The sequence below is a fragment of the Sinohyriopsis cumingii genome, chromosome 2 (genome assembly GCF_028554795.1).
Source record: "Sinohyriopsis cumingii isolate HCF-2022 chromosome 2, ASM2855479v2, whole genome shotgun sequence".
Lineage (NCBI taxonomy): Eukaryota > Metazoa > Mollusca > Bivalvia > Unionida > Unionidae > Sinohyriopsis > Sinohyriopsis cumingii.
In genome coordinates this window covers 38,708,535-38,729,134 of record NC_142962.1, presented here as the reverse complement: position 1 = coordinate 38,729,134, position 20,600 = coordinate 38,708,535, and the positions used below count along the sequence as shown (strand labels likewise).

The 20,600-nt window shown below is 35.9% G+C and overlaps 1 protein-coding gene across 1 annotated transcript; it reads right to left on the bottom strand.

The window, feature by feature from the left end:
* Positions 1 to 938: 938 nt before the first annotated feature.
* LOC149804681 (uncharacterized) lies at positions 939 to 13,519 on the bottom strand. The gene is made up of 4 exons (XM_089933196.1): positions 13,474 to 13,519; positions 11,412 to 11,582; positions 3,755 to 3,915; positions 939 to 2,210 (listed from the first exon to the last, which is right to left on the bottom strand). The coding sequence occupies exons 1-4, from the start codon at positions 13,517 to 13,519 to the stop codon at positions 1,176 to 1,178; spliced, it is 1,413 nt and encodes a 470-aa protein (XP_089789322.1). The 3' UTR covers positions 939 to 1,175.
* Positions 13,520 to 20,600: the final 7,081 nt, after the last annotated feature.

Sequence of the window (20,600 nt, the reverse complement as noted above, 5' to 3'; positions counted from 1 at the left end):
ATAAAACTTAAAAATTGAACATTAGCTGTTTTTTTCCTGCACATTCTGTTTGTAAATAAAATGGATTCCATTCAGTCCTTAACAACCTTGACAGTACTTCGTGGAAAATAGAACGAAGGTCTGTATTGGCATTAAGCAGTATTATATTATGAAGACAATAGAATAAATCTTCATTTATTTTGGTAATAATAATAATAATGACATCGTTTTAGTCCCAAACTTTATAATGTTCCCAAATATGAAGAGTCCATGGTCTAGGATTAGTATACTACTTTACAAGTTAAATAGTCCGTTGAACAATATAAGAAGATTAATGACGGACATTGCATAAGAAGACATATAATTACATTTTATTTTAAGTAAACTGATGGATTCAGTAAATGCTAAGAATTCTATTTATTCCTTAAGAAGATGGAAATTGTAAAACTGACCCACCTGGGTCAAATGAACAAATACTTAAAATGCAATATTATCATAAGTATCAATCCCACTAATAATTCCAGATGTTCCTTGCTATATTCAAGTTATTCTCTCGACTCCGTACGTGCTTATTATATTTTCCTGAGTTGATACATCATGACGTGCTGCTCTTTGCATTCAAGATATCTGCATCTTCGACGCCGAATAAATGAACCACAGCTACGTAGATCTGTAATAATGAGTTATGACAAATTGCTTCAACTTCGAAAACTCAAGAATTCATCCTCTTGATACACACGTAAATAGATAAATAGACAGAAAAGTGTGACAGAGTGATAAATTGGTAGATGTCAGATCTTTTGCTGAGAAGGAAGATAAATAAATAGATGGGTATAAAAAGAAAGACGGAACACGACAGACCAGAATGCACTACTAATTGTATGACTGTTTATTGTTTGGATATTCTAAGTATATTTATTCTCAGAGCACCATGAGTTAGAGAACATTCATATGAAAGTATATTCTCTTTTTTCCTTACAAATATTTATAATATATACAAAAGATAACTCAGAAGTCAATCAAAAAGCCTTTCTTTATACTGCTGGATTAGATACGCCTTTGTACATTGTGCCCAATGCAGTTTAAATGTCAGTATATTGCTTTCTGAGTTGAAACTGTCCCACATTATTCCAGCAATACATTCCAATGATCCTAGATGTTCATACATGCACTGACTCTACTAATGACAGGATGAATCACAGCTGTGTCAGATTCGGAAGAGAATGTCCACTGAGATTATTATTGGTCCAAGCGGGTCCTGGGGGTGGTGACACAAAGTATGGGTTGCTAAGCGACGATATGACTAGTGGTTGATATGAATCATTCTTGTGAGAGAGATGGAGGTAGTGAGCACTTGGATGGAATGGCTGTTCGGCATGTCGAAGAGATGAGAGTAATAAAGGGGAATCGGCTATGAACGGAAATGGGAACACATTATTTAGAGCCAAATTTCCATTAGGATTCGTTAAGTGCGAAATATTTCGATTCGAGCCCGACACGTAATGGAAAGGTCTATTCAGAGAGTAACTATGTGAATAAGATGGACCAGCGGGAATAACATCTTTACTTCTTGCCTCTAAACAAAACTTATACGAAGGTAAATTCGAGAGCACTGGAGTGTCAGAGTGTTTGACGTTTGGTCGATACAAATTATGTTGTCCACCTGGAAGGAGGGATTGTGTCGCCTGCGTGTGTAATGAAGACTGAAGGCTAGACTGTCTAATATTTCCAGACGGAAGTGTCCCCACACTAGACTCGTGAAGAGTCATAACTGATCCATTTCCAACCCTTGGACTCTCAAATGCAGAGCTTTCCTTTGAGTGAGTGAAGAGGTTTAAACTCATATTCTTCTCAAAAGCACTAGGAGTGATTTGGTTCGGGGGAGATACCATATCGTAACCATTTGCCAAAATACTCGCGAATCCAACTCGTAATACATTAGCTTTTACTTTGTCAGATTTATGCTTTTTCTTGGTCTTCTTCACTTTCAATGGATTTTTCTCAAATCGCGTCAGCTCCGCAATGATACTTTTCATGACAACAGAGGAAACCAAATCACCTCCCTTTAAGTCTTTATGGTTTTCAGATGGTTCACCACAAACACTGGATGAATCTCCTCCGGAACTATCGTTGTCATCGTCAGTCTTATCTGATTTTTTGTCCTCTTCTTGATCGGATTTGGACTTGATGGCTCCAACAACATCTTTTCTCCGTCTGTTCTGGAACCAGACCTGCAAGACACAAAAAAATGTCAAACATGCTACAGTTGGGGGCTTAACGGTGATATTTTAACTGTGGTGGTTGCAACAGAAATAAGGAAAGTGACTTTTTCCATACATAGCTATATGTAAATAGTTTAGCATATTTACTCCCATGAAGTCACTCCATTATAAGTGTCTCTTTTGTTTTATACTCTAAATTACGACATTGACATGAGCATAAATGTTTTTTTTAAATCAATTTAGCAATAATAAAAAAAACATGAAAATGTGTTAACTTTAGCATCACTATAGGCATATAATATGCGCTTGTCAGTTAGCAAATCGCGAGCATTTTGTCTAAAAGTTTGTAATTAGGTTATAGTGGCAGAGTCTGTTAAGTCCATTGCAATGCTGTAAAATTTTTTTACTAAATACCCTATACATGAGCCAAGACTGACTAGAAGAGAGATTTGTTTCTACTGAGTTATTTGTGATTAATATTCTGCCCTCAGTTCTTCACAAGACGAAAGAATAGGTCACAGTGGCTTCAGTGGTGGGTTTTCCAGGTTGGCTAAGGCTGTTGTATCTTCCCAAGTGGACATAAGTTTCCTTCCGTTATGACATCATTTTAATGGTCTTGCTCTGAGGGGTGACAGACATTGTGCACCTTTATAAGACCAAAGCTTCGTTTGATATCATCTTTTCCCTACACATAATATAAAAAGACTGGCAGTTTTAAAGGCTGTGTTATTTTGTTTGACAAAACAAAGATCTTAGCTCGTTTCTGAAAACAGAACATTATTAATAAGCATAAAAACAAGACAAACATTAAATATGCCTAATTCGGTTCGAAGAGCAAGAAGAAAAGTTAACCAACCAATTCGACATATTCTTAAGCTCAGTTCGTCCAATGTTAATAAACGTAAATGAGCTTGAATCGCCTTTTAATGCTATTAAACATCCCAGATTTATGGTACTCAAATTGGAAGTTGACCAATTTATTATTTCACAAAAGAGAAGCCAGTTTAGACATAGACTATTCAGAAATTTTAAAAGTGCAAGCATTCTGGAAAGCATTGTTGCTAACAACTGTTACACTGTTGGTATCGCCCGAACACATCATAATATTCGTACAAACTATAATTAACAGGAACCGTCAAGGAATGGATTTTGTTTCGCAGACAGTAGAGGACATCAAAGACTTATCCTCATTCCATTATCCCATCATTTGTCTCATCTTAGTACCTTAACAGATGCAGTCAGATACAGACGTTCCGAACAGTGATAACCGGTATCCGATACCACGTGCCATTTTAATATCTATACCCAGATATTTGTGACCTTGGCACATTTCTTGGTACCAAAAGAAATGAAAGCAGTTCATTTAGAAGAAATAGACAAAAGGACTCGTAATATTGACCCTGTCTCTGGTCCGATGATAAAATGTAGCCGGTGATCGTCCGAGGAACGATACCAAATGAGTTGAATCGGACTCCTTTCTTGGAGCAACACGAAAGGTAATGCAAACCATTTCCTTTGACAGTACAGAAACCGGAATCACTACCAGTACTAACCTTGACTTGTTCCCTGGTAATGCCGACTCGCTTGGCTATCAGCTGTTTTTGGATGCTGTTAGGGTAGCGTACCTGACTGTAAATACCATTCAGGAGCTGTAATTGGTACCTTGTGTAACTAAGCCTTTCTCGCGGAGGAGGAGGTGTAAAAGGGCGGTATTCTGTAATAGTAATAATAATAATAATAATACAAAGAATAATCTCGCCATTTTCAAGTGCGGCATGTCACACTGAAATGCGAAGAAAAAATTTATATTTAAAAAAAGAGAAGAAAATAAACCCACAACAACAGCAACAAAAAACACACACAATGCATTCAAAATAGAAATCGTAAGAGTCTAAAGCCTGAAAGGTCTTCAAGTCTTCTAAAGTCTTCACATCTTCATGATATCCAAGGCACGGCATGTTGATGTTACAACTCTCAAAAATCATTGGAGCTTCACGGTGAAAATAAATGCGTATCTTAATCCGACTGTGAAACAAAAGCTTTCAAAATATAACAATCCGTCAAGAACTGGTAGACCAGCTGCGCATCTAATAATTTCACAACAGTACTTCTCCAAAATGAAGACATGATAATAACCGTCACATTTATAATTTGTCAGATGTCTAGTGTGAAACAATATGTGTATCATTATGTGATTGTGACAATAAAATAGGGAAGAATAAATAACAGTATAAAACAACATACAATATACCATAACAATCCGTCAAAACACGTGTGTCAAATTGTGCAACGAAATATCTGCAATAACCTATTATTGCTTTCAGTGAGTGAGTGAGTGAGTGTGTGTGTGTGTGTGTGTGTGCGTGTGTGTGTGTATTTTTAATGTAGCTTTAACAAGTTTTCAATCTTATTGCTACGATGTCAGCAGTGTAGCAGTTTATAGTGATATCTAGCACTGGGTTATCATGCTGCAGACATGTAGCATCATGTCCAACCCAGTTACATTATCATGACACCAGGCGACCAGTCCCAACTGCTGAGCGTAAAGCGAGACAGCTGTAGGCACCATTTTTATAAGTCCTTAGTATGACACTGTGAGACTCGAACCCGCGACCTCCCGCATCCGAGGCGGACGCTCTGACCACTTAGACCACCGAAGGGGTTCTGTTGCTTTAAGTGCAAAACAAACAAAAGTATGATAATCTCTCGCAAACATTACAAGAACCTTTCTGGAGAAAACGGTAATCTCCATGTGATAATAAAAACAAAAGTTTAGCAAATATCCAAATAATTCGTCAGAAACTGAGAGGCTAGGTCCGCATATGTACACGGCATGTCATAACTGACCTTCATATCCTAGAAATTTCTAGTCCAACAATGTGAGACACATCACCCTATATTTTTGTTCTAGGGAGTCGTGGGTCTTACAGCCTAACTAACGGCGCTGTGTAGCGTGTTTTGATGTCGACTAACAGTATAACGAAAGTCAAATTTTCAGAAATATCACACACAACTGGCAACCAATAACGACGCTTTCCTACAAAGTAAAGTTATAATGTTTTTGTCAGACTTAACTTACCCTGGTGTCTTTTCTCTAATAAATTCAAATTCTCACAAAAGAAATGGACCTGTTTTCAAGTTTCGTTGGCCTACAGTTCAGTTGGCTGGAAATGACTACAGTAATAAGTGGCGATTCGAGCTTAGTGTTACAAAGTCATACATTATCATTTTCGGACCCCAATACAAGAATTTTATCAATATGAAATGGTATCTTGGCCCGTCATGTTTGCCGGTCACCGATTCGGCAACACACCTGGGTCACCGGATTAACTCAAAGCTGACGTCGCATGACGCAATACTCGATGCATGCAAGAAAGGGAAAAAATCTTTTCACGGTCTGTTTGGTATTGGCATTAAACCGAATGGTTTAAATCCTTTGGTTGCTGCAAATGTAATTAAAAAGGTAATTTTCCCTTCAATGTTTTATGGAAGTGAATTATGGTGTAACATTTCAAAAAGTGACCTCGCTTTATTGGATAAAACTCTGAGGTATTTTGCCAAACATTTACAAGGTTTTCCAATACATACAAGATCAGACATTGCCCTGGGAATGCTAGGATGGACATCAGCGCAGTCCGAAATTGATAGAAGAAAATTGATGTTTTTACACAGATTGTGTTTGATGCCTAACAATGTACATACTAAACGTGTGTTTAACGTTGCGTTATTTCACTTCATTCTGAGCGGATGCATGTCAAGCTGCGGGTTAATTTCAAATTTATATTATACCTCAAAGAAGTTTGACTTGCTCGGGTATCTAACTGATTATTTACATTATTCTGAAATTCCAGATAAACATAATTGGAAAGAAATTGTAAGGTCAAAAATTGTTGGTCTTGAAAATAGCCTCTGGAGAGTTCGTATGTCTAATCAAGCAGATTTTGATAGATTCTCTTCGATACACGAATACTTACGACCTGCCTCAGTGTGGCAGTGGGCTAAAACTAGACAACACACTAAGGTATTTACATATGTAGCTAAACTATGGGCTGCTGTTCCACAAACACAGCTTGATATGTGTATTAGATGTGGGAATGTTTATACAGACTTGATACTTCATTGTTGTGTTAGTTGTCCTTATATGTCGAACTTTCGAAATTCTTTCTGGGATTTCCTTACTGATAAATTTCCCCTGAGCCTGCACATTACGTTATTTAATGCAGAAGATGAGCTGCAACTACAATATCTTTTAGGTAAAAGGTTACCATCAGGAGTAATCGACAAAGAAAACTCCAAGCTATTCGTCCTGTATGCAGCATACTTTGTCATGCAGTGTGCAGCTATCTTCTGTAAATAAGGTACTGAAACTTGCAACTTATGAGTTGACGAACACTTTGTTGATTGATATTGTGTAAGAATTTGTATTCCAATATAGAATATTTTTTTTTTTTTTTTTTTTTTTTTTATTGATTGTATTCAGATGATTTATTCTTATATCATGTAATCTTCCATGGAAGGAAATAAAGATGATGATGATGATGATGATGAAGTTTCGTTGGCCTACAGTTCAGTTGGCTGGAAAGCGATGAAAGCTGGGAATGCCGAAATCGGGTTAAGTTGAAATATTATTCTTTAACGAAACGAATAAAAATATATTATGTCTATTGGAACTGTAAGGCAAGGTTTCGTTTCGTTTCGTTCAAGAAACATATCCGCCAGATGAACCTACTTAAACGTACCTCGGCATACCTCGACTACCGTCGCAATGCAACAAATTCAAATGTATGTCAACGGAACATGAAAACGCGTCCATTTGCTAGTGTGATATTTTCATTCCACCAGGATAAAGACAGCACAGTACGCATATTAATTACACATAAATTGGTGGAAGAGTGTCGAGATCTGCTGCCAAATGTGTGAGATACTCCTGAAACTCTGACTACTCGTTCCGATGTCAACGACATCGGAACGCGCTATACAAGGCCGTTATTTGGATAGTAAGACATAGCACTTAAACAAAAACAACATGTGCTATGTCTTACATTGTAGGGCTAAGAAATTTCAAGACTGAGTTTAAGAATGTTCTCAAAACTCCGAGATCAAGTGTATCCATAGCTGATGATGAATTAGTGGCATGACACTTTTAACTGTAACTTTAGCTCCAATTCTTTTAGAAAATATTCAATTAAAATTTAGAAGCTTTTGTTCGAATTTAACTCTGCGTCTATCTTCCACTTTCTTTTTTTTTTTTGTTTGTTGCTAAAACAAAAAAAAGTATGGAGGTTTTAGGTGAAAGTGCACTGAGTGATCAAGGGACATAACTATAGCCTTATTCGCATCTTTGTACGATTAAAACACACACACACACACACACCACTCAACCGGCAGCTTTCCAAAACGTTTGCAATATTTCCTTTATTGTTTGGTTAGGGAAGACAGAATCTACTAATAACACTCTCATTATTGATAATTAGTTACAGGGCAGGTAAGTTAGGTAGTTTATTGAAGACTGGAATATTGTTATTGTTGACTCAGCATTGGATTTTCTTAAATATGACTAATTATTGCCGTTGAAAGGACGAGATAGCGACCTCTTTTTTATGCTCTAATGATCATACTTGGCATCATGCCCAGTCTGAGCAGGTTATTAATATTTGGAGCTATGTACATCATAATTACAACATTACAAACGATACTTATATTAGAAAAAGGTGTGACACGATTCATTTGAAAAATATATCATTTTTGTTTGCTCGAAATTGTCACACTAGTACATGCCTGACATACCGCACATACTGGCAACTACACCGTCTATGAAATGTGTGTGTGTGTGTGTGTGTGTGTGTGTGTGTGTGTGTGTGTGATTTGGATTTTTAACGTAGCTTTAACAATTTTTCAGTCATATCGCTACTATGTCTGCAGTGTAGCAGTTTATAGTGATGTCTAGCACTGGGGCATCATGCTGCAGATATGTAGCATGATGTCCCACCCAATCACATTATCCTGACACCAGGCCGACCAGTCCTAACACTAACCTCTTAATGCTGAGCGCCAAGCGAGGCAGCTGTTAGTACCATTTTCGTAAGTCTTTGGTATGACTCGGCCGGGGATCGAACCCACGACCTCCTGCATCCGAGGCGGACGCTCTAACCCGACTATGAAATGTCGAAAACGAACATTTTGATTTTCGGCTAAGCTACAATAAAGTCATATTCCGATTTAATCAATAAATGTTTTAGCTAAAATCTGATCACGGATATTCACGTCATCTTATATGTAAATTAGTACTCTTTCATTTGGATTGACTTAACGTTTCATGCAATATTTCACTCACGTCTCATTCGGTATTTTTCTAAATAAAAAACACACACAAAATAATTATTCTTGTAGATGTAATGGCATGAGTGTAAGTCGTCTGCCAGAACTATTTAGTTTTATGCGAGACTTCCAAGATCCAGCCACATTTTAAGCAGATGTTACGAAATGAATAGATTATGTGTGTGTGTATGTGTGATTTGGATTTTTAACGTAGCTTTTAACAATTTTTCAGTCATATCGCTACGATGTCAGCAGTGTGACAGTTTACAGTGATGTTTAGCACTGGGGCATCATGCCGCAGACATGTAGCATGATATCCCACCCAGTCACATTATCCTGACACCAGGCCGACCAGTCCTAACACTAACCTCTTGATGTTGAGCGCCAAGCGAGGCAGCTGTTAGTACCATTTTTGTAAGTCTTTGATATGACTCGGCCGGGGATCGAACCCACGACCTCCCGCATCCGAGACGGACGCTCTAACCACTAGGCCACCGGAGCGGTCGAATAGATTATAATATTCTCACAAATACAAACGTGTTCCAGGTAACTTAAATGCTCCGAAACAGACAAGATATATATTCCAAAATATATTTTTTATTACATCTGACTTGTAAATGTCACTGTTTTATATTGTAACTTCTAGGATGTTACGGTTTTTATTGTTGCTAATTTTTGTGGGATATGTTTTTTTTGTCTTTCTTATCATACATATAATATTTAGGAAGAAATATTGGCAGAAGCAAAAATGCAACTGAGAATGTACATCGTAGATACATAGAAAATGCAAGTATAGAATAGAACTTATGGTCAATCCGTACCCAAGTCGTTTCGTACCCAGTCGAAATTGGTCGTTTCGTACCCAAGGTGATGGTCGATTCATAACCATTTATGTACACACCGAATATGCTGTACTGCCATATTTACCGCTCCTTCTCTAATTACAAACCTATCTTTTGTCTAATAAACTGTTCCTGCCATAAAAATTGCAGGAGTAAAGCATGTCCGGACCAAAATAATTGTCCAATCACTGATAAACAGTTGTATCGTGTTCACTGAACTATATATATATATATATATATATATATATATATATATATATATATATAAAATTCACATTGATAGTAAAACGAAAAAGAAAACGTCGACTAGGTTAAGATAACTGAATAAATCCTTTCTTTTTTCTTCAGCATTCGTTCAAATCGACAAACATTGCCATTTCTTCAGTAATGACTAAAATGACTAAAACAATTATAAATGTTCAGCCACTCAAATCAACTAGAAATTCGGCAATCTTTCGATAATGGGCTGAAAGCAGATAAAACGGTGTTGCATAATTTGCATAATTATTTTTTTTTTACATATGTTGTTATTGTTGTTGTAGGGTTTTTATATATATATATATATATATATATATATATATATATATATATATATATATATATATATATATATATATATATATATATATATGTGTGTGTGTGTGTGTGTGTGTGTGTTTACAGGTATTCACAAATCAACTTGCCCGACTACAGGGACAAGCTCACATTCGGTTCCGGCAAGACAACAAAATCGAGTGAGGGATACAAGATACAAGAGATTCTATTGAACTGCAGGCTAATTTACCGACAATGGGTCGTGTTCAGTTCTTAAGACGTTATGTTCTGCAAATTTTATATCCTGCTATCTTGCCATAATACGTATATCACCACCTTTATTTAACATATGTAGCGTATTTATATTCAGTGCTTCTTCCTCTGCTACAGTTTCTTTCATATATTGTATGTGTCATTTCCAGCTTGTAGTCAATATCAAGGTCAATCTCTCGATTTTTGACGCAGAACAAGTGATAGTAACAATAATTAATATTTAAAACAAGTTTTGACAAATAAGGAATTTGATACCTCTGTTTTAACTTATCAGTTACCCTTGAAATCGTAATATTTGTATATACCATGAATTCGCCGACTTTCAGGTTCTAAGTCAGCCTCGAGCAGTTTGTCAGATTTTCAAAGAGTTTTTTTTTTTTATGCATGTCGCCGTTTCTATGGCGAGTATGTGTTAATTGCTACAAGTACAACTCGTGAGATTTCCTCGACTGGTGTGCAAATAAAATGCATTCATCTCCGACGATTAACTACCAGGAGGATTTCGTTCAAAGAGTGATTATGTTAGTAAAATGTAGCACCTGCAGACTTCGTGTATGATAAATTGTTTACGTAATAATTATCGGAGGCTCGCTGCATACTTTTTGGCAAACAATTAAATGGACAAAAATAAATGTTTTCCAACCATTCTCAAAAGTCGGATCCTGGAATAGTTTGATACATGTGGGTGGTTTGAAGGTGACTATAAGATAATTGCTAAATAAATGGATAAAATGAGTGTTCCCAAAGAATTGAGCTGCGAGAATAAATAAATCATTACATCTCTCTCTCTCTCTCTCTCTCTCTCTCCGTCATACATGTATACGTCTCCTTTTGCTCGTCCATCTAAGTCTGCATGTGAACTCTTTCTAATCTTCATATCTGCGTGTATTATTTACATTTATAACTTTAGATAACATTAGCTATCGGCATGTGGTTGTAAGGGACCAACAAAGGTTCAAACGAAACAAAAGTTTAAGTGAGTTGGGATATTATGCTTGGGACAAGCTCATGTTTGTTAAGGGAATGTTCAATTTTCCAGTTAGTTACTTCGTGCAAGTTAACTTCATAAAAAAATGGAAATCCATATATATAAAAGGGTTCGACAGATACATATTTTACCCTAGCACGAAATAACATGGCTAGAAGCCAAGGAAGCAAAGTTAACACAAAATAATAATAATAATAATAATAATAATAATAATAATAATAATAATAATGTAGACGATGTAACATTTAAACTTGCCATCGTCGATGTCATCTTTCTCCTTATCAGATCGTGCAGAGGAAACATATATCGGCCCTGACTGTGTCCAGTGAACCATTACGTGGTTTTTGTCCTCAACTCCATTCTGGGCATGTCGGTCCAGCGAGGTATGGGAAATACTTGGTAAACTGAGTGAGGCATCCTGGACACCTAAAAACCAGGCATTTTACCGATTCATCAATCAATCAGCTATACATAATTATAGATGTGTCAAATGGTCTCTTCATTTGCAATGATTCATTCCGTGTAAGACGTAATCAATCGAAATATAGCTTATCAACGAAATAACATATCGTTACTATGCAAAAGAAACCTTCAATGTTATTACACGTGACTATATTTAGACCATAATATAATCTGGGATGTATCGTCTTTTTTGAAGTCTGCATCGAAAGACGATATTATACTTTGAAAACAATCTCATTTTCAAACCAATCAAGTCAATTGTGCCAAAAATCGCAGTGCGTGTACTTTCTTACCATGCTCGGCTAGCGTGGGTACGTGGGAAAGCCTGCCAGTAGCTTCTCGTGGGTCGGTGGTTCTTTCCTGGGTTTTCCAGGGTTCTTTCTCCACCAGTTATACTGGCCGCCATATATGGCCTATCTTGTGCTGAAAAATGGCGTTAAACCCTACAACAACAACAACAACAACAACTTTCTTACCATGAAGTTCAGAACGGATTTATTACACGTTTTTTATTCGTCTTATATATTTAATTTAAAATGCCCACGCTTGATAATGGAGTGATATTATGACATACATGTTTTTATTACGTGAAACATAAGGCACCTAAATAATGTAATTGTATGGATCAGATACTCAGAAACAGTGATATCTGATCTTTGCTTCCTTTTTTCTTGACAAATGGCAGACAAAAATGGAATATGTATACATATCTAAGTTTGCACGCCACATGCTTGTCTACCATTAATGCTAAAGATTAAAAACAAAGACGTATAAAATAAATTTCACGTCCAATATGTTGCACCATATTTCTCTGAGTTTGTCCTCTAACGTTCAGGGTATTAGGCATATATGCAGTTAAGTCAGATAACGCATTGATGAAACCACATAATGAAATGACATTCTTTGACAAAATTGAAATAAAAACTGCAGTGTGGGTGAGCAAAGTATATATATATATCTCAGGTATTCCCAGTCACTCATGTTCATGTCGGTATACCGATCTAAGATATCGTTTTGAGTTTACTCTCAAATTATCAAATAAGTAAAGAAAAAAAAACGGATAATTTAATCCAGTAGAACCTAAATATTTTCTTTCTGTCGGCCATTTTGTGCAATATTTAATTTCCAAATGCGTCCATATGGTCACATCTTTCAAAAGGTGTAAGATCGACAAGTAGTCGACATTTCTAATTTATCATGCCTACTTTAATAAAAAGGAAAAGGGTCTGTTTTAAAAAAGAATGGAGCGAGTGCGTACTGGTATATACCAGTGTTCCAGTGAAGACATATTGCTGATCACCGATTACGATATGGCAAACAATAAATACGTTGAGGTCCTTGAAAATCCTTGACAAAAAGAGGTTATTTTGGAATAAATCAGAGCTCACTTTAAGTCCACAAAAGGTAAGAAAAATAAAACAAATTTATTATAAATGACTAACGAGTATCACTACCGTCTTCTCTTTAAAAAAAAAGAAAATATTTGTTTATTTAACGGCAGCAATATCTGCCTGACAATGCTATCAGAGTAAATGCAGAATTTTGTTCACTTGTTATCTCCTAAACACAGAATCAGTGACTGCAATATTGTAATGAATACAAAGTAACAAGTGCTCAATTTTACATGAAATTTATGTCGTGACAACTGTTCAGCTGCATGGTAGCGGATAATTAACGTTGCGTTCTTATTTGTTGCTACCTGTTAATTTGTTCTTAGTCATCAGGTATCTTGATTCATTTGAAATCATCTTCTAACTCATGCAAATTTTATAATCGTCTACATATGATGAAATACATATATTCACCGCATATGTACTTATCAGCCATGGGATTAGAAAAGTCTGTATGCACTTACCTGCCATAGGATTAAAAGTCTCGTGAATACTTTCAACATCAATCATCTCAAAAGAGTGGATGCAGCTTTTATGTTATATGGATATACCCTTCTTTGAAAACAAGAAGTCAAGATCTTCTTCAAAATGGGCAACAAAAATATTTTGGCGTTCAACAAATTTTCAAAGCCATTTTGGCAAGCAAGTTACAAACTGTCAGTCGAAAGGGCACTTCATAGATCCAGATGAGCTTATTACAACTCACTACAGTCATTCAGTTTGTACTCGATGATGGGTGACAACGAATTATCACTGTCACTACGAATAAATCCACTTAATTGCACCAATGAATATTTTATTGCAGAATCATTTCCCCAGACATTTTTACAGCTTTGCAATTAGAAACATCACGTATCACCAACCACGCGACATGTCCATATCAAACTCCCAGCAATACAAATTTTCAGCGACACTGGTAGCTCCAGTATACCGTTCTCAGTATAAACTGAACATTACTGGTGAAATACAGGTATTTTCTCTTATGATGTCTCCTAGATCAGGTATATTTTTTATTGTTGACGTATGGAATCCACTGGTGACAAATATCCACGGAAAAAAACAGCACTATTTTCACAAAATGCGTATACACAGAAAATTATGTGCATATATTATGAAAGACTTGTATACATTCCATGTATATATTGGAAGACTATCATACACAGGTGTTATATCTGTGGGGACAGCCGTTATCCGCCAATCCAAGTTTACAGGACGATAATGGCCAGTACTTGATTGGCTAGTCCATTTTAGCAAACTTTGAAACAACCTGATAATAATTTCCTTTGGTTCCTTATGAAAACTCGGGGAGTTTAAATTATTGTAGCAATTATGTTCCTTTACCAATTACAACTAATTTCTTTTAAAGCCAAGAAGCTTTAACAATTGATTGTTTTGTTTGACCTTAATCCCTACAAGAAGGGCGGAACAACAATTTACCCCATTAAATCATTAGACACAAGGCAGTTTTCGCACCTCGAGATAATCCATCTTAAATGAGTGAACCAGGAAAGAAAACAACAATGGTAAATCTTTCCTATCTACTGATGAAGCTCCAACCTAAAATGGGTCCATTATTAGAGAAGGAACAGCTCGAGGTCATAACAAATTACTTTTCCAATTTGTACCGATTGCAATTTTATATCAGGTTTTCGAATCGATATCAATTAAGTAAAGTAAAATCACAGGAAGAAAGTTTGTTGCGCATAAAGAAAAACATATATGTAAATTAAACTGTTGTGATATGATAGCTAAATGTTGTTACATGTCCTTATTTATTTACTTGTGGAATAATGTTTACTTACTTGCCATTTTCCACTAACGAACTATAAATCAGAAGACCCTTACTTTGTGTTGTTTATAGTAATGGCTCTATAATATGCTAGGTAACCTTTAATCATTTAAGAAAAGTAAAAAAGGGAATGAAAAGATAATAATAGTTTCAATAATAATAATAATAATAATTTCAGCGTTTGCAACAGCCTGCTGTGCAACACCTACCGATTTCCGTCACCAGTGTTCTACCGCATTATGTGTGTGTGTGTGTGTGTGTGTGATTAGCATTTTTAACGTAGTTTTAACTTTTAGTTTCTATTTACATTTACAGTCATATCACTACGATGTCTGCAGTGTGGCAGTTTATAGTGATATCTAGCATCATGCCGCAGACATGTAGCATGATGCCCTACCTAGTCACATTAAACCTGACACCTGGCCGACCAGTCCTAACATTAACCTGTTAATGCTAAGCGCCTAGCGAGGCAGCTGTTAGTACCATTTTTGTAAGTCTTTGGTATGACTTGGTCGGGGTTCGAACCCACGACCTCCCGCTTCCGAGGCGGACACTCTAACCACTAGGCCACCGGAACGGTCCTACCGCATCATGTTTGCACTGCTACCTTAATTGCATCATAAAGGCCTCATAGAACTTACTTTTTCAGACAACTGTTATCATTTCCACAAAAACAAGTTTTACAGTAGTAGATTGAAAATGAATGGCAAAATGAACTATAGTGATAAAATTATACAGCTTACTACAATACATTTAACAAAACTCATTGGGGACATAACGACTGCTGCTTTTACTGTATTTTGAGGACAAATGCAGCACTAAAACGACTAATAATACCAATTAGTTCAACAATTCATTGATATCTTTAGTTTCTATTTACATATTTATTTCAGTTTCTTGAGATATAAAAAAAAATACGATAAAAGACATCCCATTGAAATAAAGGTACAAAATAGTGAATACATTGATTTCTGTACGGACAACTCATTTTAGAGTTTTGTAAGCGGCTGGGATACCAAAATGCTCAATTGTTAGAAGTATGGACTATGGAACTAGTAAAAGGCGGCGAAGATCAAGGGAATCTTTCTTTGTAACATGCTAATGAAAAGTGTTTTAGTACATGATTTGGTAGTGGTGGTGGTGGTGATAGTGGAGGTGTTGAAGACGGAGAAGAAGAAGAGGAGGAGGAGGAATACGACAATTTGCATGGAAGTTAGAAAATAAAATAAAAAATCAAGATCAGATCTCATTTATCGCACAATACAACATTACAATTTTATAGACGGACACGTATGTAATATCGTCGAATAATGAAATGATATGAAAAGCGATTGCAAATGTACATTTTAAAATGATTATTTCCGCGGAATAAATACTCCACCACAATCACGATGTTTTCTTAAAGTGTGATATTTGCTGTTAAACAGTATTATCATCCACATGGATTGTTATCGTGATAAGCATACGAAGTGTATAAACATGCACTTAAATATGTACAACAAGAGCGGATTAAACCTTTAGCGTTTCTTAAGATTCCTGTGACATAAACGATTCTGCAATTTGCATACCATGAACATCATATTGATGATATTGAGTGTCAAACAGACCGCTCGATAAAATCACATTTTATTTAAGTAAATAATCAAGTATAAGATAAACCGCCATGTGTAACATCAATAAGACAAACTATGAGGACCCTATATAGACAAGCTATTTAAGTTCCTTTGCCTCTCATTATTGACGTCGACTGTCAACGCGTTGTCAGCTTTCATTCATTCATTCATTCATTCATTCAATAAATAAATATATAAACAAGTGTATCAACGCGTTTTCCACTTTCATTTAGACATTAAATAAATAAATAAATAAATAAATAAACGTGATGGAATGTTTTAATGACACCATAATTTCATCAGATATGAACAATGAATACCACAAATGGTTGAAAACATAAAAGAACTCGCAAATATAAATGGTCGTCACTGACAAATGAAGTTGGAAGTTGGTTATGATGATCTTAGTAAAGCAAGCCAGATTATAAATAGATTATTCTTTTAAATGGGAAAGAAACGTAGTTTACCCCCCCCCCCCATAAACACACACTTACAAAAGGTAAATAAAACGAGGATGTCAAACCGTTAATTGAATACATCGTATATTTTGTTTGATTTGATTGATTTAAGATGGCTTTCTTGGATTTTAGACGATGTTCATAATACATTTCTTATCTACATTATTGATTTCATTGTAATGAAAACTTTTCCTAGAGATCAGATCCTAAATATCAGCATGCTTACAGGATATTCCATTCCACTGCAATAGAAATAAAGTTTTCTGGTTTTGTTCTTGCTGGAGAAAGCGAGGCAGAGTGGGGTGGGTGAAGACAGTCTTTATTGGTATATACAGGTTTAATAAGAGTGCTGATTCATTAAATGACGTGCATTTGTTAATTTCCAATTTTGAAAAGGCGTTCCAGATTGAACAAGAGCCAGTGTATCATAGAAAAGGAAAGCAGAAGAAGAATATATCTTTGTGTGTTAAGGTTTTCATTGGATCAAAAAACGTATTGCTCAAATTTATGTTACTATGTTTTACCGATATACCGATAACCGCTCTATCCCTGACACGGATGTGAAAATGGCATATAGTATTCCCCTTGTACGTCTGTACGCACGTACATCCAGTTAGGTTTGACGGTAGGGCATTCCTTTTCTATAAACAAAAATTATTGTTGCAAGATACATAAAATTACTCAGTTTAATTTATGTTCTCTTTACTCGTGGATGCTCCTAAGACTCGTTTCATATTATAAATTGCTGTCATCACATACGGATTAAAAGTTTGTCACTAGGTTTAGCAAAACCTCGAAAATGTCGTTCTTTTATCGCAAGAACAAGTCCTTAAACTGTTGCTATCGATTTAGCGGCTAAATCACAGTCAATCTGGCTTAAGGAAACATTGCATCGAGCCTCAGATATCATAGTTTACCAGTGGCCTTTTAAACCGTTTGTATCCTATCACTGACATTAATGATTACATTTTTAATTCCACAAATTCCTAGACAAATATGGGTAGCATTCCCTGGTTGCCGACGAGAATGGACCCAGCGGCCATTGAAGTGGCCACTGTTTGGCGGTAGGCGCGAGATAAAGCTGGCCTAACTTCAGTTAGCTTGACCACAAATATCTCTGTTGTCGTTTCGCCTTTCACTCTTTCTTCTGGAAAATTGATTTAAGTGCAATTTTCTCAAGTGGATAAATTGTTTGAGTGTTTACAAACGCAATTTCAGAGCTCTCCACTTTAAATTGCATGTCATCAGCCACTGACAGATAAACACGAGGAAGAACGTTTGTGAATATTTGAAATTATCACGCGTCTGTATTTCTCTCCGATTGTTAATAATATCGTTCTGATCTTATGATGAAGTCAAACAAACATTCATTAAATGTCATAAATTAAAGTTAAAATGAGATCAGGAAAAGTGAAAACCTGCATAATTATCCGTGCATCTCCCGACCACGCCAAAACCACACTTCCCCAAGGGTACTGAATCCGAATTCTTAGATTGTTAAGCACATAATCCAAACGATCTTCGTTGTAATTTGTAGGTCAGAAGTGTGTCTAAGACCAAAAAGGACTATACACATTTACTACAACACATACATGTACGTGCAATTCGACGCACGGACATCAAGTTGCCATATTGATGCTTTTGTTGCTGCAGTTGTTGTATTCTATTTTTTGGAGGTGGGTGGATTGGAGAGCGGGTGGCAGGGATTATGATGACATTTGAAATATACGAAACATAAGGAGGCTAAAGTGCACAAACTTAAGTGTTTATTTCATTTCGAATGTAAAGGAGAATTGAGATTCAAGAAAAAGACAGACATTAGGCCTACACACGGAACAGAAGTACATGGAATGATATAATAGATTCTGCCAGTCTTCACCCATAATAGATGTCCTATAATACGATACTGCGCGTTTCAATCTAGGGTTACCCGTCAAAGGGTATGAAAAATCCGAGGATTATAAACTTCCACATCTTGATGCCATAACAATTCGTGTAAAACGCACCATCTTAAGTTACAGAACCAATATGGCATTACATTCCAATTCCGAATACTGATTGTTTTCCCTGTTCTTCCAATAATAACAACAACAACAACAATAATAATAATAACTACAACAACACTACTAATAATACTACTACTAATAACAAAAACAACAACAAAACGGACAGCAGCACATACTGTCACGTGGGGAAAGTCTTAGTATGCACGCAAGCACAGTCAAATGGTAACAAAGCACCGGTAAGCGAACTGCAAAATCAATGCGTTAAGTGACAATTAAAGTTCAGCAATTAATAATATCCTACAAAAGTCCTGGTACATCAACTTCTGCTAAAGACATTTAACTGTCTGTAAAACAAAAATCATTGTAATGTGAACGTTAAACAAATATTTGGGAACAGAGATGAAAAATCGGCTCAAATGAGATGTCCGATTTACGCCCTATGTGAATCAAAATTATCGGCCGTATCGGAACTCGTAAAAATCGGATAAAACGTTGCAAGATTATTGTCTAACACGTACAAGAGCGATGATCCACATCGACAATGAAGCATTCCATCCCGAAATATTTTCATATAAAAGGGCTGTAAGTAAACCACAGGGTCCTAATACTTGATTAATGTCGATGTGAACAAAACTTTGATTTTGTGATGAAACAAATTCAGAAAATAGTTGCACACTCCAATTCCCCGTAAAAAGAACGTATCGGTATGTTTATGATAAGACATTTCGATATAGTATGTCATTCTGATGCTAAAACATACCTATCCCCTTTTCATTTGCAAGATCTTATGAACTAAACATTGGATTTTTAGTATTTGTATTAGTGATTCAGCAAGAACTATATCTTCAGAAAATGTCCTTTTTGCTTTCAAGTTAGTCTGAGACGAGGACACATTTGCCTCCTATGATGGATCAAGGTGCGCGATTATTAATTTCATTTTCAGTGTATAACTACAAACTTCGTCGAACAGTGAATCTCTCAGATTAACTTGCAACCTTCTTCACACTATAATTCCTGATTATCCTATGAATAATATTTCGAAAGATTCTGTTTTTCTCCTCCTACTTTTGTCTTTTGCAGATAATCGTACCCTTTAGTTCACCTATACTTCTGATTTACATGAGCTTGCGTAAACATAATTTCCGCAGACCATTCATACACTAATGTGGAGTCATCTGCAGTTTTCTTTAGTTTATGAAATTGTAGACCCTCCGATTTATGTAGGGTCAGACTGGCGGGCTCCCCCTTCTTTGACATTGGAACCCCTAAGAAATGTTCCCGTATCTCGATGGACCTGTCCGTAGAATAATTAATTAAGGACTTGGGCCTGTTATCTAAATGCTTTAGAACATTTTTGGTTCTTTTGGTCGATTGTTAAAACAGGAGTAAAGACAATGATTTAAATACCTTTTTAAAATTTAATTACTGACTGAAGCATTCTCACAAAAATTCGAACTTGTAGCGATTAATCTTATGTATTAAAAAGAAGAAAATCGTTTTTTTTTTGTAGTCATTAAGATCTCAAACTTAAATGTGTACCTTCTAAATTTCAAATATCCTTACACGAAGCTGGTAAATTAATTTTTCAAGCGAAAAACAGTAACATTCCTTAAGTTCAAAAACAACATTAAGATGATAGAATACACACTATGATGTGTTATTTTTCCAAAAGACCCCAATTTTTCTTAATTTCCAGCATTAAAATTTCCAAATATTTCGCTAAAA

Coding starts and splice junctions, on each gene's coding strand:
- LOC149804681 (XM_089933196.1), bottom strand. CDS start 13,519: ATGATTGATGTTGAAAGTATTCACGAGACTTTTAATCCTATGGCAG. Junction 11,583..13,473: donor GACTTTTAATCCTATGGCAG/GTAAGTGCATAC, acceptor CCTGGTTTTTAG/GTGTCCAGGATGCCTCACTC. Junction 3,916..11,411: donor GAAAGATGACATCGACGATG/GCAAGTTTAAAT, acceptor TTACTATTACAG/AATACCGCCCTTTTACACCT.